General features: G+C 45.5%; 1 protein-coding gene across 1 annotated transcript in view; it reads left to right on the top strand.

Annotated features, from left to right (window-relative positions):
- The window catches only part of LOC109448935 (CLIC family member 5), a 97,330-nt gene that overhangs the window by 71,236 nt on the left and 4,846 nt on the right, over positions 1 to 21,248 (top strand). The window contains exon 5 of the mRNA XM_019734726.3: positions 18,190 to 18,374. Coding sequence (XP_019590285.3) covers positions 18,190 to 18,374 — 185 coding nt within the window. The remainder of the gene's footprint in view (positions 1 to 18,189; positions 18,375 to 21,248) is intronic.

Consider the following 21,248-nt stretch of genomic DNA (forward strand, 5'->3'; position numbering starts at 1 on the left):
ACATGCACACCTTCCATCTATCATCCTTCTGCACATGCTCTCTTTCCCCTACTCAGAGGTCTAAAAAGTCCCAAACCCAATCTCTTTGATCTAATCCACATATCTATACATAGGCCTTTTCCTCACTACATTTGCATATTCATTTTTTTAACACATCTAACAGACGTGCATGTCAGGCTGCTGGTACCCCGTATTTCTGTGCTACGTGGCATTTTTCCCAATTTGGATGATTTTGCTCTTTCAGGGTTTCCTTGGAATTCCCTCATCTCTTCGCTCTTCAAGTCTAGCTTCTGCTCTCATTTCCGCCTCTGTATTCTTCTGCCTTGTGGGACTTCTTTCTATTTTAAAATTTATACTCCACTTGCTCTAGAAAGACTTTACAGCCACTCATAGGGATACATAAAGCACAGCAAAACAGCATACACTAGAAAGAAGTGAGAAAGGAAAACAAGGGGGGACCATAAAACGGAGCTCCGGGTGCACTAAAACAGTAAGAGCAGCTCCCAGAGCCTCAATGCTTGACACAAATGGCAGACCACAAATCTGGCTCTAAACCTAGCAGATAAAACCAAAAGGGACCCCTGGTCAGCTACAGTTTGGTTCTCCCAGAAGAGAAAAACAAACCAACCTCCTAGGAGAATAGCACATATTCCTGATTTGGGGGTTTCCGTAGTAGGCACGGAAAAACTGTTATTTTCATTTTCTTTGGCCTTTCCCTCTGTGACTTCCCTTTCTGTTGGTGGTAGACTCCAAGCGTGCTGGCTTCCTGCTGATATAACTTCTGTCTGTCTTTCCCCTGTAGGCACTGCCTTCACCCTGCACCCCTCCCCTCCTTCCTGGTCTTCACCTGTGCCCTCTCTACACTGGAAATCCATTGTCTTCTTTTTTTCTCCCCATCTTCTCTTAAAGACCCATGAGACCTCCCTGTAGTCTCAGGCTTGTGTCACCAACTTCCCTGCTCTTCTTTGTCATTTCCAAGATTCAGGGCGCCCTGCCTACTCTGCCCATCTCTATTCATCATGACTGACCAGCCGCCATGCTGTGTTGGCAGAGATGTGCCCCTTTCCACTTATGGAAGACACTGGGATGTCCTAACATACTCCTCCTAAAGTGTTTGCCCCAGTAAGATAGTTCCAATTTTCTAAATAAAGTCCTCTAAATAAATAAATGTTCCTTGGGTACCTGTGATGCTGTGTTTAGAGGACAAGTCACATACTCAGATTGAGTTATCTTTGCCCTTCATTAGTTATAAGCGCAGTGGCCATGTTTTCCATACTGAAAATCAGATGTCTAACAAATTGCCTTCATTGAAAGTAATCAAATTATAAGAAATTGGTACCGTCCCAGAAAATCCAGGACACATGTCCCCAAATGAAAAGCACCTGGTTGGCAGTTAGCCCTCTGCTCCTCCTTCCTCCCCAGTCCAAGGCCAAACCTGGCTGCCACCATGGAAGGAAGGTGATGTATCACAGTTCCTACCATCTCCCAGCCCCAGATCCTTTGCCGGAACAAATGGGCTGCCCTTAGCCACAAAGTTCTCTGCGCAGTTGTAAGGGCCAAGATTTCCTCTTCCCAAAGGCTCACATCAGCAGCTTCACTTCCTGGGACCTGGAAGCCAGCAGTGTGCTACCTGGGTTTATTCTGAGAAAATTGATAATCACAGCCATGTACCCCAAAGAAGATTCTCGGGGTATTCAAGAAACCTCAGTAGGCCCATCTGAGCATTGGGTTGATCGTGCCTGCTTGATGGAACCGTGGCTGAAGGATTATGATGTAGTTACTATCACAATACCAGTTACTCCCATGCTGCCTTTCTCTGTTTCCTTCATCCCCTCCCAGAGCCCGCACGGAAGGCAACACAGGCAAACCAGCTACAGCTGGCATTCCTTGCTCCTTTCTTGTCTTCTTCCTCCATTCATGCCCAAATCTTCAAATTGCTCCTGTTTTCTTTCTTCGAAGAGAGCACCACCCACCCCCACCCACCCCCGCCCCGCTGCTGTGCGCCATGCTCCTGGATAGTACTGATGGAAAATGAATCCATCTGTGGTGCCGGCAATCTTTCCTTCTCTACCATGTTCTTGGTGGTTTGTGTCCATGCAAGCTCATTCCTGTTCTTCCATCTCGCAGCCTGCCTGGCTGAACCGCACCGACACACCGACTGCCCCTGCAGCCTGCTCTGCTCTTCCTACCCCACTGGGCAAAGTGCCTTCCTCCCAGCATACAGCCCTCACTCCCTCGTAATAAAATCTGTAAGACCCTTTAGGTAAATATGCTAAACAAGACCATCCCCATTTGATGTACAGGAAATTGAGGCTTACAGACTTCAGCTCAATAGTAAGAAGTTTACAATGAAATCTGTAGAATGGGCCACCGACTACAGAAGTGAGTGTCCCCTCAATGGGAGGGTGCAAAAAGAGGCTGGACCTTTGGAGGTAGGAACTGCCTCATCTAAGGTGTCATCTATTGGAAGACACTATTGTTTTAAGTACCACTAAGAAACAAAAACTGCTTTCAGGTAAACAAAGTTCTTTCACATAAACTACAGTATTTTGGTTGTAGGATACAGTCTAATTACAAAGATGTCAAATGCGGGGGTGGAAAAAAGTACATCTTAGTCTCGATGAAACACGGTAGGCGATTCCCATAGCCCTTTCTAAATCGGTCATTCTATGACTTCCTTAGAGGCTATGCAGTGAAATGCCAGACCCTCCCTTCTGCTTGACCTTGAGCCACCCTGTTGGAAAGAAAGTGAATCTAGGTCAATATTGCTTCCAGATCCCTTTGGGATAGCTGTCCTAACTCCATATTCTGCCCTCTGTCTCGCATGCCTGGAAATAGGTAGCACTTACCTCTTAGGTCAGGGATTGGCAAACTTTTTCTCTAAAGGGCCAGATAGTAAATATTTTGGAGTTGGCGGGCTATACAGGCTCTCACAACTGCTCACCTCTTCTGGAACGATAAAGCAGCCACTGACAGCACGTAAGCAAGTGAATGTGGTTGTGTTCCAAGAAAGCTTCATTCGTGGACCGCTGTCCTTAAATTTGAATTTCCCATCATTTTTAGGTGTCAGGAAATATTCTTCTTCTTTTGACTTCTTTCCAACTGTCCAAACACATAGAAACCATTGTTAGCTTGAGGGCAGGGCAAAAATAGGCAGTGGGCTGGATTTGATCCCTGTGATTTGCTGAGCTCTGTTTTAGGCCGTCCCAGGTTATAATAGCAAATTCTCCTAATTTCTATGTCTCCTTATCTCTAATATGGAGGTTATAATAGGGCTCTTTCTTGGAGCATTGTCATGTTAATTACATGAATTAATGCATTAAAGCACTTAGGACAGCCCTTGGCACACAGGAGGCACCAATGAGTTATAGCTATTGCTGCTGCTGGTGTTAATCTCACGAATCTTCCTCAAATTCTCCAGTGTCCACCCTTTGGACCCAGCCACCCAGCTTTTAGTGTATTATAGAAGCATGTGCTGCCCTCTTCTGGCGGGTGGTGGAATCGGCGCTAGTGACAGCTAATCATGTTTAGCATAAGGAGGCCTGTGGGTGTTCAAGTGTCTTCTTCTGTGTACAGGGACCGTTTTGCCCGAGCTTTGGCTGGGGGTTCCAGAAGAGGTGAGGTCTCCTTCAGGGGCTCAAAGCCACCTTCCATCATCTGCTCCCCAACACCCAGGGTAGGGCATGTCCTCCAGGTCCAATGGATCCTGCAGAGGTCGCTGAATGCCTGATGACACGCTGTCCACCGACTGCTGTTTTTTCTCCCTTGCCTTTCCCCCTTCTACCACCGCCAGCCTTTACTTTTATGAACTTCCTTGACCTAAAATAGAACACTGTTTGAAAGGATTCACAGCGGCCTGGGAGGGCTGTTAGCCCAGAACTAACAAGCCCCTTACTATCAAAGGCCCAGTGCTTTCTCTCAGAGCGTCATGAAAGCCAACTGCTGTTGGGGGGTGAGGGTGGGAGGAGGGTGTTGGGGAGGCGAGGTGGAGCATTTTTCCAGATTCTCCAGGATGTGGCGAGCCATGTTTAAAAGAGAGTGTGTGTATTTATTATTTCAAGCCACTTCAATCGCAAGGCGCTTATTTCCTTCTCTTCTTCCTCCCTCCCAGCCCTCAGCCCCCATGTCACATGGTGGCCCCAGTCTGGAGGCCCAACCTTTGCAAGGGGATGGGCATGGCCCCCACTTCTCATTTAGCCTCCTGCTCTGAGGTGAAAGCTAACACAATACGTAAAAAGAGTAGCAATGTGAGTTATAATTACTCTGCTCAGAAACAGAAGTTACTGAGGTGGCAGTGGGGCCGTGTGTCTATTCAGTTGGGAACAGAGGCCCGTTCTTTTGGAGGAAGACAGCTGTGACCCAACTCAGGACAACTGGTTCCCTGGAAGAAGACCTCAGTCCAAGTTGTTATCATGATGGAGGCTCCCGGGTGGTCCCTGGACCACCACAGTGGTGAGGATAACGAGGTGACTGTGTTGCCACTTCCTCATAAAGCAGCCATTGCTGTCTCCTTTCAAAAATCACCTCTGGTCATAAAGGAACCCTTCAGACTGCCTTCCTTGGCCACCCCATGTGCAAATAGCCAACTCGGGGGTATTTTGTTTGTTTGTTTGTTGGGTTGAAGTTTTGCTTTGATTAGCATTCTTACAAGGAAAAACAAATAACCTAGGTTCGGAGGGACCCGCCTCTGAGGTTTGGCGTGCCCTGCCTCGATGCACACCCGCACACAGGAAGGGTCCTGGAGGCTACGAGCAAGAGGGAGGGGGAGGGGTGCGTATTTCCTTCTGGCACCTCCTAGGAGTTGCCCAGGGGATTCCTCCAGAGGGTCATTGATTTCCTTCATTATTGAGGCAGATGCTGGCAATTTATAATTTAACAAATTTCGCTCCTGAAATGAATCCTTGGGCGGTCATAAGGAAGGCAGTTGGTGGCCACGTGGCTTGTGGAAGGGGGCAGCATGGGGAGGGAGGGGGAGGAAAGGAAATGGGGAGGGCAGGAGGGTCCTGCGTGGGTGGGCGCATTCATTAGTGGGAGGAGTGGGTGTTAGCTGTGTGGGCTCCCCAGCTGCAGTAGAGCGGAGACCACCAACACCATTCCATGTGGTGGAATTTCCCGCCGTCTGACCAGAACGAGTTCTCCTGGCCTGGCCTGGACTCGTATCAAGGCCTGGGGAATAAAGGAAGTTTAAATGACTAATTTGAACACAAGTTAAATGTTCTTTCACCTCTGGCTACTGTTACCTCATCCTGTGCAACCGACACCTCGTCTTTGTGTAGTCTATGCATGGGAGTTAAATAGCTAAATATGTCTCTCTCTCTCTCTCTCTCTCTCTCTCTCTCTCTCTCTCTCTCTATATGTATATATGTATGTATATATACACACACACACATGCAGCTTATGTGTGTGTTCTGCAATTTCTATGCATTAGCAGAGGCCATGACGTATTTTCTTAAATAAATAGGGTCATTATATATCAATTAATCTGAAAAAAAGGTGCTTTCGTGTAAAGTTGTATTAATGACAGGACATGATTTGGGTCTCACAGCTTCACCTTCCAGCACAGTGATGTACATGGATGTGTGTGTCTGCATTTCATCACTGTAGTTGGTTTATACGAGGATTGCGCTCATAATCCCTCATCCGTGATTGGATGATAGCTTTGAGCAAAACTCTCCTTCCTCTCTGTTGACTGTCAGTGCAGAGGGGCTCTGGGTAAGTTAGCATGTAGAATGGCTCCTCGATTTTTGGTAGAACTGGGGCTGACAATGACAAGACGTGAAATCCAGGGGGTAGGCTGAACCTTCTAACAAAAACTTCAGACACCCCAATTCCAAACTCCGCTTGTCAAATTTGTCACTATCTTGTCCAGGCAGGAGGGGCAGTGTTCTTTCCATTCACAAAAGAAAACCTGAAGCTTGGAAAAATTGTTCAGAAGATATATATGATGGAGTCAGTGACGGACATAGGACACACCGGGCATTTCTCAGCTTTTAAACCCTTTTTCTACAAACTAAATAAGACTGAAACATAAGAATTGAAACCAGGGGTTAAATGCAGTCTGGTATTCTGAATTTATCAGCTGCTTAGCGAGGATAAGTTGTTGGGAGAAAAAAAGTTGCTACACAGAACTTTGACTTTAAAACCCCTAGTCTTTAAAAATCTGCTCTAGAGCTGTCTTTCAGGAAGGCACCCCAAACCACCTCAAGCCTGTTCATGAATTTCGCCTGAGTAGCCTCATTAGCTAAAGAGACGCATATGTTTAGAAGTTGCGTGTCAAGTAACACTTCATTTTGCTTTCCTTGTTATCCAGACCATTTTCCAACTTGAGTGTACATTTGAGTCCCCTGGGGGTCTTGTTAAAATGCATATATTGATGCAGTGTGTCTGGGGTGGGCCTGAGAGGTCCCAGGTGATTCTGCGGCTGCTGGTCCAGGAGAGTGCTTTGGGAAGCAGGGTTCTAGGCCGCGGTCCCCACGAGGAGACATGCTGCATATGTCGCATTCATCATTATTATCCCAAGAGCCTAGCTTAGCATCTGGCCCAGAGCAGGTGCTCAATAAACATCGGTTAAATGAATGAATGAACCATATCCCCAACACCCCAAGACACCCCTACTCTGTCTGCTCATTTACCTGAGAGATGTTGAAAGGGCCTAATCTGACTCATCCATGTCAGGGGCATTTCTTCCAAGCCACTTCCTGTTCCGGCCTGTCTAGCCTTTACCTTTAAGCCTGTGGCCACATTTCAGACATTTGCATTTCCTTGATGATCTCAGAAATGTCCCAGTCTTTCTTTAAAGTTTATGATGTTCTATGACTAGAATGCTCTCTCAGCTAAGAACACAGAATGCTTTAATAACCTCTGTTATAGTAAATCAAGTTTTATCGTGGGAAAACAACAGCAACAAAATAACCTCATTTAGAACCAGTCAATAAAAGAGTGTAATAATCTGAACACATCTCCTCCTGAAGAACATCAGTGGTGGTGTTTGCTTACATGGTATTTTTCTTGTGACACTCATTTTTATAATTATATTCAAGGAACATTATATTTGGTGTTCAAGGTGAAACTTAACCAAGAATCAGAAGAGAAAACACAGAAGACTCAATTCTAGTATTCTTCCAGCCAGAAGCCAGAGTTCAAATTAATTTTCTAGGAACCCCTGTTCGAAGAAGCATTTAATGATCCAGATCATAGTAAGAAATCTGTTTCTTTGTGCCCACATCCAGAACCCTTTCCATCTTGCATATTCCAGGGAAGGAGGTCAAACCACATGATTTCTCTGCTGCTCCACATCCAGCTCTAACTTTGAAGGTCACGTCTGTTGACACGTGCACTGACAGTTACCCATGTTTTGCTCTATTGTGGGAACCACAAAGACAAGTTTTACTCAATACTTTGCCCGGGCCTGGGCCTGACCTCGGTTCTACCTGTGTCACTTGGCAGAGAGGTGCTGGCTGGTGGTGGCCTGTGCTCCTCGTTTGGCTCTGGTGACCCTGCAAGAGTGCATGCCAGGCCAAACAGATGGAATCCTTTCTTCCATCCCCAAGAGACCAAGCGCTATCACTACACAAAGAAAGGGAGCCATTGTAGGTCCTTTACTGAGACGAGCATATAGACTCGCATTTTAGGGTCTCCTACTTTCCTCAAACCCCTCTGAAGAGCTCATTCTTTCATAAAACACTTATTTAGTACCAGCCACTACACAAGGTGCTAGAATAATAACGTAATGATGAAATATTGGCAATATCTTTGTGTATTGGCAAAGGCTACATTTGGCTGTACATAATAGAAACCTGATTACAGCGGCTAAAGCAAATATTTATTTTATTTTACTTAGCCAAGCCTCTATAGCATTTTACTATGTGCCATGCCCTGCTCTAGTCACTCTGTGTAAATGTTTACTTCTTAATAGGAGTTTGCTTTTCTCATATAACAGAAGTCCAAAGAGTAGAGAGTTCCCGGCAGCTTTAGTGGCTTAAAGAAGTCACGGACCCAACTCCTTAGAGCACCTGATTCTCCATCTTTAGCATGACTTTTATCCTTATGTCACAAGATGGTTGCTCTACTTCCAGACATTACATCTGAGTTCCAGGCAGTGCTAGCTGTGTCTTGTCGTTTCTTTCCCAGAGCCTATTCAAAAATTTCCACTTAGACCTCATTGGCCAGAACTTGGTCACTTGGCCTCCTTTAGCAGAAAGTCTGGGAATCTGGGAAGATAAGTATAATTAACTGGGCACATTGTTACTCTGAAAAAGTCTGTGTTCTATTAGTAACAAAGAAAATAAGAGTGAATTGTTGTATATAATTCACTTTCAACTTAAGGTGATTTTTTAAAAACTATGGTGAAAATATCTGATCTAGCCACGCCAGAAAAAAAGACGCACTATTTCAAATTCTCCTTTGGGGTTGACAAAATCTGAATCATTATCCCACCTAGATTTGGGGAGACAGAAGTATAAAATTGCACACTTAGTCTGCTATATTCTTACTTCAAACTTTGGAAGATTCAAGACTGTGTAGTAAAAAATATGTAACTAAAACACTCAGTGAAAAGCTTCTCCCCCCCCCCACTAATCCATGTGGGGGAAAGTAAGGGCACCCAGAGAACTATTCTGAGCGGCGTGGGGGAGGGACAGGTGGTGGTGGTGGTGGGTATATTTGTAGCATATCTGGGAAATTCTGCAAAAGTATAAGCCACCCCCAACCCCTGCTGGACTTCCCCTCTAAGATTGTCTTATTGCACGACTGTTAGAAAGAAGGCTCACTCTGGTGGGACTGTGGTTACAGTGGCAGAGTCAGAGTGAAAGGACCAGCTGAGCACGTAAGACAAGACTGCATAATTGGTGTGGATGACTTCCTCAGGGCAGAGGACCAGTCAAGCACAATATTTATCAAGCAGACTGTTTTCTTGCAACTCTAAGAACGAATTAGCTATTTTGTATGCTTTATTATACATCAGCGTCATCACAAATTGCACAGAAGAACCACTCTCTGCATCCCAGGTACCGTCCTCAGCCCTCTGCAGGCATTACTGATTGCAACCCTACATGTGTGCCATGTTATGATCTCCATTTTGCAGATGAGGAAACTGAGGCATAAGAGGTGAAGCAGCTTGCCCAAGAGGGTATGTGGCAGAGCCAGGATCCCAACCCAGGCTGCTGGTCCCATGGTCTGTGCCCTTGACCTATGCCCATTAGACAGTTAATATAATCCATTCTTTAAAACGTATGGGGTGCTGAGTTTTTAAACAAGAGTAAGTAGGTCGTTGAGGAAAATGCTATTGAATCAGTTCATAAACCAACAGATACTGATGGAACAGCGACCATGTGTGTTTCCCTATATATATTCAACAACCCGGCTTCACCACCGGAGTCCTAACTCAGCAGTCCATGAGGGATAAGGGATGCCAAAGTTGGCCCACAGTGGGCACTCCAGAGATGCCAGTTTAACAGATGAAAGACTGGGCAACTGGAATAGAACGTAGGATAGTCACAGAATGACAAAGCCAGCAATTATGTAAATTTAGAATTGTGGTGGCAGTTATTAAAGTTGTTAATGGTTCTTATATAAAAGATGTGGGCATTGGAGGATGAAGCAAGACAGAATGTGGTTAAATCCCTTCAGCCTGAATGTTCGGAAGGAGGGAGAGCTGAGAAAGAAAGTCCCTAGGCCTGAACGCTGGAACAGATGACCCCTGAGAAAGTTAGAATCTCCCTTGACCAGCTCATTCCAAATGGTTGAACATCAGCACTAAACCTAATCTATGGTCTGATACTTAAAAATAACCTGTTATAAAGTAGCCATAAAAAACTCACAGTTTTTCAGCCTGATTCAGTCTGCTACATAAACTATAACCAGCATTAATAGCTTCAGTCAGCATTTATGTCGTTCCTTCTATTAGCACAATGGGTTTTACAACCATTTATGAGTTTCTGGATAGCGTAATAGAAAACACACGGACGGACGTGTTCCCTGTGAAAGATGCAGAAAAGTTTTCTTTGCAGAAGGATAGGCCAGAAGGGGTCGCCACCGCCCCACTCCTGAAGCCTGGGTCGGCCTCCCTGGTAGGACACATTCTCTCCTGGGGCTCCAGCTAGCAAACCCTCCCGGTGAATTTCTGCAGTTTCCTCTTCAACCGGCTCTATTCAGAGTCAATCCCTCTCTGTCTCTTTCTCCTCCTGTTGATAAATAAACATGTGAGGTGCTTATATGGTGCAAGCTGTATACACAAAAGGAAATCTAAATGTGAAGACCTAAGTAATAATCTTTGTCTTCAAATTTACTGTGGCTTTTAGGAGACTCGGGAAAATTATCTGAATCTGGAAGTGTCTGTCCTATCCATATTTCTTCCCTTCATTCTTGAAAAAAAACAAGAAACGACTTATGAAAAGTGTGCAGAAGTTGTCTTACATTCTTTACCGAGCTGGTGTTTTAAACACAGCCAAAGACTTGTCTTTAAAAAAAATATTTTGCTTTTGTCGTTGTTGGGACTAATACTTCTGAACATAGAGCAAATACCAGGTTGATTTGAGGAGCTGTATAAAAAGTATGATTCTTCACAATGATTCCCTGTAGGGGTCAGGGAGGAAGCTATACAGAGGATCTGTTTCTTCCTCAAGGAAAAGTCCCCGAATTAATCAGAAATGTATCAGAGTGCCCCATCGCTCCATGATTCTCTCCACCAAATATGGAGTGGGTGGCTGCATCCAATAGTGTCCTATATCCCATTTCACCATAGTTATAAGACTTGAATCCTACTTTGGGAGTAAAGAATCATTTACTGGCCTCTTACTGGAAATAACTATTGGCGTTTGTCATTTAATTCGCCCTCCTATTCAAGGCCAAAATCCTTTCTGGAACAAACAAATAATCTCCCCAGCAGCATGAGCTGCAGACTGTTCTCTAGCCCAGCTGACGCAGCACGAGGGAACAGCAGGGAGTCTTTTGAAGCTGCCATTGCGTTTTGCTTTCTCATAAACCGCTATTTGTCTTTCCACCTTTCCTGTTTTCACCAGTGCCTAGAAACAGAGCCCCGGGAATTGCTTCCCACATATGAACCCCTGAGTCTTTCACAGCCAGAGGCCATCTGACAACATCCTTCTTTCTGGTTGTGAGGCCAAGTCCAGTGTACTTGGTCTGATGCCAAAGGTGGACATGGATTCTGCAAGCTTTCAGACCAAGAAAATTTGACACACCCACATGGCCTGGAGAGAACAATGCCAAACTCAACGAGATGATTCCAGGCGACTTGGGATGCTGGACATGTTGGGAAAGGCAAGAGGGAGCTTCACCCGCTGAGCGCTCCAGGGTTTTCCTCATACTTGGGAAGTTCGGGGATGCTCAGATAAGCTTCAGTTCTGACAACGTCTGCCTTGAGTTGATCGCTTGCTCTTAGTCTTTCACTCAGCCTCTGCTTCCCTCCTATTCTCTCATAAACGTAAGTTCTACAGCCGGAATACTAAGAGCTATCTTTGGTTAAGTCCCACTGTGCTGTAGAAGATGCTTTAACAGCAGGCTGTGAACAGCCATAGCCAGGGGCAGAATTCAAACCCAGGTCTCTTGGACACCAGAGTAGGTGCCCCAATCTGCTATCATATCTGTTATCACAAGACCTCCCAGGGGAGCCTGGTTCAGGGCTACCTGACACCCCCAACCCTGTTTCTCTCTGTCCCTTCCGTGCTGATACCGGGACATGCTAACATAGCCAGAGGGCCCCGGCAGAAGAGAAGAGGGCCCACCAAACCTGAAAGAAAGCCCAGTTACCATTATCTACAGCCCTGCTGCTATTTCTGCCTCAGTGTGTTCTAGAGACCCAGCATAGATACTGTTTTAAGAGACAAAGGGACAGTGGGGATCAACCACCCCTTATCTGCTGTGTGACCCTTCTGGGTCACTATGGATCAGAGGGTGTGACCCCCAGTTTCCACCTGTTTGCTAATTTTGCCTCTGTGTGGTCATTCATACTCACGTAACCCAGCTATAACTGGGCCACTTTTCTCTCTCTTTAAGGACTTTTCCAAGGAAGAAAAGCTACACAACTTTAATTCCCCAAACTGGAAAGGTGAATGTAAATCTTTACAGAAGGTTTCTTGAGGCGAGGGAATTACAGTGCCTATTACAAAGCCAAATGTCCTAAAAATTTCTTTAGAACATCTATGTCTCACCTCAAAATCATAGTCTTTATAGCACCTTTTCTACCCACCTGGCCCGCGCCTCTTCTGCTCCCACCCCTCATAAGTCTCTGGGCCTTCCTGCTGCTCCAGCCCCCTCCTCTCTCCTGGATCTATGACCCTGGGCATCTTGTGTAGAGCGATGTGACCTCTCTCAGTTTCTAAGGAAAGGCTTCTTCCTCCAAAAGGTGAGGGAAAGGTGATATTTAATTCTTATTATTTGATTTTTTGTTCCCATGACATTATCATGCATGTTTAAAACTATCAAATATCATCAAGGTGTGGCCAGCTTTGTATTTTCTCTCCAAGAATATGTGATGGCCAGAGAAATTTACGCTGTGGCTTCCCTTGAACCACAGCTGTGCTTTGTTTTTTCGTTTGTTTGTTTTTGGTGTTTTTGTTTTTGTTTGTTTTCATTTTGTTTTGTTTTGTTTTGCATTCTTTGGTTATATCGACATGGCTCTTAAATGAGAAGATGAAAAGTAAAAGCTTCATTCAGGCCTCCACTAGTATCTAGATATTTCTTTCTTCATAGACAAAACCCAAGTGAATGTCTCACTTTTCACCCAGATGTTTGGCTGTCACACAGGCAATGTGACAGGATTGGTCCGAGTACAGGCAGAGTTGGTATTTGCTGCTGAGAAATGATGGGAAGGGTCCTGGAAGGATCTCTCTTCAGGGATAACTGCTTCTGGACCCAGTCAGGGTCACAGAGAGCAACATGAATTCAAGCTAAAATCAAGCCATGAATAGTAGAACATAAACGTGTTCTCAAAGGAGCTGAAAGGCAGGGCATGAGGAGTGATATTCTGATAGCCGCACTCTTGTCCGGGGGATGAGCGTGTGTGAGAAAGTTCTGCAGCGTGAAAGAAAGATGGCAGGCTGGGTGGATCCCGGGGAGCCATGGGCAAGTTCTTGGTACCAAAAGACACCTGGCAGAGTGGAAGAATGATAAGTTTTGGAATCCACCAGCCCTGTGTTTAAATCCTGGTTTTTCTTTTAACTTGTGTAATAGGGCTACTATCTTGAAAATATGTTTCTTTTTGCCTTTCTGAGGACATGATTCTAATCTATCTCAGGCATCCACAGGCCCCATGAGAGATGAGGATCTCGAGAGTGGAATTCCCAGAAAGACAAAAGCATTCAGGATTTAACTTCTGATACTCAAAACAGCATTTTCAACAAGACAGTAGCCTTGCAAGCCAGCTATTGTCTAAAAATGTTCTGAATTCCTTTATTTCTCAATTTTCGCACACGAAGAACCAGGCGTGAAGGACTCAGCTCACAGAGGGGCATGCTGTTCTGTGTTTGATGGACTATTTGACAGAGGAAAATGACAAGGAAAGCCTGCTCCTTCCTGCCTAGGGGATTTGGGATTGAAGGAGAAGAGAGAGGTGGGGGTGGGGGGATGGAGGGGGCAGTGGGGGGACCTACAGACATCTGGGAAGCCCTGTGTAGCCCTTTGCTCGGGTATCCTTCCAGGGTCTTGGAGGGAAGCCAACAGCCCACCTCTGACCACTCTAAGGTCAAAATCCCCATGGTTACTCTGGAAGGAAGTGGAGATTCGGTGTAATTGGGAAGAGACTCAGGACTTGTGTGAGCTTCCCCAAGCCTTCTGCCCCATGGACCCCAGGACTCCCATCTCCCAGGTACCATGAGGTGACAGGAGCCTCCTCCCCCACCACCCCCATTTACTCAGGGCAGAGGAGAAGGAGGCTGTCTGAGAAACTGAGCATTTTGTTATGCAAAAGTGATTGAGAATTCTCTAGAGGGAATATTTAGATGATTGCATCAGACTTAGGTTATAATCCAGAATGGACTAACTTGAAGTTGTTTTCCCACTACTCAGGGGTTGGGAGCGTGTAAGGAATCCACAGCAGTTAAAAACAAAAGCAGGTACGTTTTCTTTGTACATCCAGGAATAGTTTGAGCAGTTTGCTTGCACATGAGTTTGTGCCTTGGATAAGTCCAGGACTCAATTTCTTTATCTGTCAAGTGGGGATCAATAAATTATTCCCATCTCAATAGCTTCATTGTGTATTAAATGATAGTTGGCACAAACATCCCGATCCACTTCAGAAATTCAGGAAGACATTTCGTGTTGGTGCTGGGCAGCAGGATTAGAGCAGAGAGGAACCCAGTGGGATAGAAAGTGCTCGGCCTGGAACCAGCCCCCCATAGCCACGACCTCCTTCTCCCTGGAGAGTCGAACAGACCTCTGTTCAGGTGGCAGACATCGGTCAGAAGTGGACCCCTGGGTCTTATCTCTCTGCAAGTTCATAGGCCAGAGCAAAACCATGCATGAGAAGCCTAGTACATTCACCTGGGCCCACAGAGCTGTGCCTGTCCTTTCAAAGATCAGCTTTGACATCTGCTCCGTTCCAAGTGAATTTTGAGCCCCAAGGGATTCTGCATGGCTGCTTGCCGATCAATACCCCTGGTGTACGAAGCAAACCAGGGCTGAGCTGTGCTTGCAAGAGCTTGTTGGAAGCTAAACTAGAGTCTTGGCTCCCTGGTCCCCGTTCAGCCTCCATGCCCTGGTAAGAGTATATTATTTTCTCAGCTCAAATTGCCGTTTCCAAGTCATTATTTCTCTATGACAAGAAAACAATATTGGGTCTTATGTAACATCAACCTCAATGAATCTGGAAGTGATCATGGAATGGGTGGATTTTTTTCCTCCTTAAAAAAGAGAAAAATAAATTTAAGATTGTTTGCATATGGCTGAGAATATTTATGAACTATTCCCCCTTGTTTCCTCATCACATATTTTATCCAATGCATTTGTGTGTGGTACAGAATAAATCTTTATGGGGAGGGTGGGGTGGAGAGGAGAAGAGAGCAATTAAAGGACTGGGTATCCATCAAGTGCCTGGGATGTTAGTGGTCCTGGGTCTCGGGGTACCCTGGCCTCAGGCTTGCTTGCTGTGGTCTGAGGGTAACCCGTCCTACTACCCAGAGGAAGTCTTTTGGAGGGAGGGCTTCAAGCTCGAACACTGAAGGATTTAACATCTTCTCATCACTCTGTCTTCTTTCATATCCCCCTCACTCTCACCACAGCAAAAGCTGCAGCACCAACGTTTTCAAAACCTGGGTGCCGTCAGCCGAAAGAGATAATTAAATTCTATAGATGCCAGATTGAGTCAGGATCAGAGGAATGCATTGGCAGGTAGGAGGGAAAAGAACTGGCAGAGAATGTATTGGTGCTGGCATTTGTGATTCGATGATATGGCAGTGCATTAGCACACGGGCCTGTGGCATCTATTTCCCTCTGGCCATGCCTCTCAACATGGCCTGTCACCGAGAAGGATCCCAAGGGAGCATAAGGGACAGGGCTGTGGCTGTATATTAAATCAGTAAGAGAAACAAAGCTCTGGGCTGTTGGTTTTCTTCTCTGCCTCTCCTCTGTTTTCAGGAACATACTGACCAAGAATATGGGTGAGGGACCCAGAGCGGGATGACTGCCACATTTGCTGACGCAATAGCAGTAGCTGTCATTAACTGGTGTCCTAGTATGGGCCAGGCACTGTATGAGGCACTTTCCCTGCGTAATCTGAGTTAATCCTCACAATGGCTTTATGGTTTAGGGATGTTTAGTCCCATAGTTAAGATGAGAAAACCAAAGCTCAGTGGAGTTCCTGAACTCCCAGGGTCACACTTAGTAAGCCAAGATGAGGGATGTTTCCAGCACTTGTGGGGTCTGAAGCCAATACAATATATCCTAAAGAGGAATTTTAAAAGTCAACGTCAAGGCCTTGGAAGGGGCCCATGTAATTAAGGGACCTTGAAGCCTGAGCCGCAGCAGCATCGCATTAAATCCACCCTGGGCAGAGTCAAAATTTAAATACAGCACTAGCTGCAGGCCATATGGTCCCGTTCCTGCTGCCTCATCTCTTCTTTTCTCTACCACGATTATAACCAACTGAACTTTCATAGTCTTGATCCAAAATACAAAAATGCAAGTGATGAAACGGACACACGGAGGACATTCTCAGAACGTGGCTACTTGGTATGTTACATGGTAATATCACAGTCATGACATAAGGTAACAACCGTACCTTATTGCCAAATTTTATCCTTCCATCTCAAGAGATCACTGGAGAGACAGCTTACATTTATCCAGAACTATCCTCCCAAGGAGCTTCAGTTGCTGTTCTAGGTCTCTTTTACCAAATGTCATAATAGTTATCAGACCAGGCGACTAGGGCACAGACTTGAGCAGTGGCCTGCTCAGGTCTCCAAGGGGCATTTGGAATCAGACTCTTCAATGTCTCATTTCCCATAATATGTCTCTTTCCCTTGGATATCAGTTGGTCAAGTGACAACAAACACTCTGATTTTTCCTTTCTCCATTATAATCAAGATTTTGTCATAATTTTCATAACTGAAGGGGATTTGAAGAAGAAAACAACGCCAATATAAATCACAAGTGCTTGGGGGTGAGGAGGGCATACAATAAGTGTTGTTGGGTGCCCAACCTCTGCTATTGCTCTTGAATAGGCTTGCAATCCCATCCCAGTCTAGATAATTACTAGGGGGAATAAAAGCATTTTTCCCAGGCCTGCTCACTCTATTCTCCCAAACTGGAAACACAAAGCAGACGATGAAGTACGAGTTCAAATGCCACACCAGGGAGAAGGAAGTATTGAGAAACTATGTCCAACCTCCAGTCTGTTTTCAAACATTCCAGTAAGCACTCAATTGATTCATCTTGGGCTGGTGTCATTTCATTGTCTCAAACAAAAGGCCTTCTATGAGAAGATAAACGCGGTTATGTGAGGAGTAGCTAACAGAAGGCACATTTGGGAAAATTTGAACAAGAGCATACAGTCCACTGGGCTCTTCCTGCAGGGGCAGCATCCCCCTTTCATCTGCTGGAAATCGTATCAAGACTGATTCCTGTAATCTCAGGGAGGACTTGTTTACACGCTGTAAGCCAGGAGATGGGACCAATGACACAGGTGTAGTGGCCACTGAATGGCACAGCCAGTCATCTCCTCCACCTGTCTCTGAGCCCAGGTGGACAGTTCCCTGGGTAGTGTTCTATGATTGGACCGGTCTATGAGATTCTGGGTGGAATGAGTCAGTGATAATAACTTCCTGCATTGTCCTTTTAAGTATGTTGTCCTGCTCAACGAATTATTGGGGAGAGAATTATTGGGGCAAGACTATAAAAGCCTTTGGCCATATTATCTTCCTTTGGATGTTTATTCTTTGAGCTGTATCCATTGCAGATTTCTGTGCAGTTGTGATCGCACATTTCCAGTAGAGCCCACTGCCTGGTGCATTGGCCCTTCCATTTTTGGACAACACTGATTTTTAGAACACTGTTCTCTGGATTAATCTCAAGTATGCCTCCCTGACACCGACCGATTCTCTGGGGGCAGTACCAAACATGGCCTCTCACTTTCCCATGTCGTGTCCTTCTGGAAGACTTATTCCCTCCCTTCTCAGGTTGGGTTAGCCATAGTGAATACTTCCACAAAATCCGGTGCATATCTGTGTCCAAGGACTGCTATACAGTTGTCGTTTACTTGTGGAATAGCCCTTTCTTCATACAAAATTATGATGTGGGTTAATTGTGGAGTATTGGAAAAATATACATAAGCAAAAAAGAACAGAAAAGTTGATCACTGTTACTGCATCTTCTGGAAATAAGCACTAAGCTTTGATATATATCCTAATGGTTGCATTTATATATATATTTGTACTTATATTTATATATATATATAGTATTTATATATGTATATATTTATTTATATATTTACATATATAAATATGTATATATACATTATTTTTCAAAAAATAAAGGATTAGCTAGTGCCTATTGTTTGGTTAAGTCCTGCTTTTGCAGGCCATTTAATACTCTTCTACTGCATCGTGACTAATGGCTGTCAGGTATTCTGTAGTGTGTGGGGCGCTGGCGGTGTGACGAGGGGTTTGGGGTAAGCTACTTTACTCTGAAGTCGATGGCTGTACCCGGTGGCAAGACAGTTCTTTTGCTGTTCCATGCCAGCCCTTGAGAGAGGCCTGACCAAGGCGCTAAAGAAACTGGATGACTACCTGAATACCCCTCTGCCAGAGGAGATTGACGCCAACTCCACCGGGGAGGATGACAAGGGGTCCCGGCGCAAGTTCCTGGATGGGGATGAGCTGACCCTGGCTGACTGCAACCTGTTGCCCAAGCTCCATGTGGTCAAGGTAAGAGACTTCTACCCACAAGTGCTCGCCAGGGCCAACTCCATCTTAGGCTGGGGTCACCTGTGTGGTTTAAGTCAAGGGCAGTGCCCCCTGCTGGTCGAGAGGCTGTGCTCTGAAGTCACATGAATAGGAACCCAAAGTCAGCCTCCACTGTGTGCTGGCTGTACAGCCTCTCTGAGGTTCAATTTTCACCTGTAAAATAGGCATATATTGCTTATTTCCAGGGTCATTGGGAGAGTAATGTGGCATGAAAGTGCCTGGCATATTATAAGGGCTCAATATATAATAGTTGCTCTTGTCATATCATATATAGTTAATCTATAGTTCTAGCACTCCATAGGTTTTCACTGGTACACCCCCACATCTCTATTAAATGTGCCCTCATAGACACGTCTTCTCTGTGCACAGACCCACCTTCTCATTCCCTCTAGCAACTCCCTAGGGCAGGCAGGCATCAACTTCCTCATCTGTCAGTTGACAACATAGAGGCTGCAAGAAGTGACATCATTTTTTGTACTGTTGTTGCACTTATTGACCTTCAACAGGCACTGTAATCCTTGCCTGTACGAATCTTAGGATCTGTACTTTGGAAAGAAGGGAATTCAGAAGTTATCCAAAACAATCTCTCATTCCAAACAGGGCCACTTTCTGTTTAGGGCAGGCTCCTATGCAGCTGTGCTGTGACTGCACATTTCTGATGATGAAGAGCCTCTGCCTCACAAGTCAGTCCTACCATTTTGGACGGCTCTGACTATTAAAACAGCATTCCAAACGGCCTCGCTGCTACTGTCTGTTCTCTGGACCATCACGTGACAGGGCTGCTTGTTCTCTTTCTTCTCATTTGAAGACAGCAGCTGTGTCCCCCAACGTTCTCTAAACTAACACTTCTTCTTACATCCTTTCCTGACCCTCACCAGCTTAGAGAAAAGTACAGTGCGATTGTCGAGTTGCACGGTTCTCTACTTGCACATGTATTTATGTCCTATTGTCTCAGACAATAAGCTCTGTGAGGATAGGGCCTACTATAAGCATGATGGTGGGTATAGGTGATGCTTTAATAAAAACTCATTGATTGGTCATTTTATCACCTAGTTGTCTTTATGATACCCAGTTTCTTTATACCCTTCACTGACAAGAATCAGTTGCAATCATTTATCAGCTGGATATCCAGCTGTTGTTTTTCTCAGCTGAAGTCTGGGCTAGAAATGCAGGCTTCCTTCCAATCACAGCACACACAAGCTTGAGTTGAGCTCACTTAGCTGGGTGTGCACTGGTGTTCCCATGGGCTCGGTCTTAGCTGGAAACTGGGAGGGAATCATGCATGCTGGTACTGGTTGCCTGGGCAAATACAACCTATTAACATGAAGATACTTTGGGTTTGGGGCCAAGCCAATGGTCAATTGTAGGTCCAGCCAAGCTACATCTCTTTGAAGTTATTCATTAGTGCATACCCTACTCCACCCCCAAGACATCTTCATTCTCTTTTCCTGAGGAAAAAGGGGCACCAGCAGGGAAGATATGATTCCAGTTCAGTCACACTGTGTCAGAGTGATGTAATGGAAAGATCCCCATTCTAGAAGTCCGGGGATCCAAGTTTTAGTCCTATACCTGCTACCAACTGGCAGCATGAGCCGAGGCAGATCATTTACTCTTTTTAGTATTCTCTTTTCTCATGCCTCAAAGAAGAGATGTGGATTATATTCCTCCTTGCTTCTTTTCCCCCTCTTCCTTCCCTCCTTCTTTCTTCTCTCTTACTCAAACATGCATGGACTACCCACTCAAGAATCGCTTGTCAAATAAGGTAAACAAATGGATCTCCGAGACCCAGTAGTTCATCATCCTACGATCTCTCCAGTTCCTTCCAGCCCTTAAATGACTAAGTTACGCCTTTGTCCTTGGATGAAGTTCAGTGAGTTGTTCATTGAGAGAAGCTGGGAAACAGAGGGAGGATGGCCTGCAAGGGGACAAAGGCTGGGCCTCGCCTCCTGTCTCCTTGGATTTCTGCTGATGCAGCTTATCAGATCCCAGAGACCTGGCAAACCTCTGCTGTGCAGAGAGAGTGAAGGGGGAGCCAAGTCAGGCCTACAGTTTGCCTTCCAGTGCCAAAACTTAATCTGGGCTGTGGGAACTAACTGTTTTCATATGAAAGAGCAAATTCAGAACATGAGCATGGACGTTCTTGCAAACATCAGAGCTTCCTGTGTGAATCCTCACCTTCTCACTGCTGTGCATGTTCTCTCCTCTCTCTCTCTCTCTCTCTCTCTCTCTCTCTCTCTCTCTCTCTCTCTCTCTCTTTCTCTCCCCCCTCCCTTTCTCCCTCTTTCCCTCCCTCCCTCTCCCTTTCCTTCTCCCTCTCCCTCTCCCTCTCCCTGGCAGTCTTTCAGGTTCATCTTCATCCGCGGAACCTGAGTTGTTTTGGCCCAGGCTCCTCTAACTAAGTGCCTGGTTTGAACTTTCATTGTCTGGCTCCCTTCTATTTCTCATCTCCCCAAGTCAAGCCAACACACGAGGAAACAACCAGTTTTGCGACTCAGGCGGGTGCACAGATCCAGGCAGGGTGGACATGGCCAGCGTTTCGTAGTGTCCCCTGGGATCCTCACCTGGCGCAGGGATCTGTTCAGCCCCTGCAGCAAACAGGAAGGGAGATATAAATATAAACACAAACATGTATTCATAAATTGAAGTCCTGCTGTTTTCAAGCTCATATTAGGTCTTTTAAAAACTTGCAAATAAATTCCAGCATGGAGGCAGTTGAGGCTGCGGTATCGGTCAGTTTGTAACCCACCACTGCTGCAGGGATTTGCTCCTTGGCCAACACAGCCTCTTGTAAAGGCTCCTGGGCAAACCCAAGGGGCCCTCATCTTGCAGTGAACA

Source organism: Rhinolophus sinicus, chromosome 2 (genome assembly GCF_057876585.1).
Source record: "Rhinolophus sinicus isolate RSI-liver-muscle chromosome 2, RSI-T2T, whole genome shotgun sequence".
NCBI classification, from domain to species: Eukaryota; Metazoa; Chordata; class Mammalia; order Chiroptera; family Rhinolophidae; genus Rhinolophus; species Rhinolophus sinicus.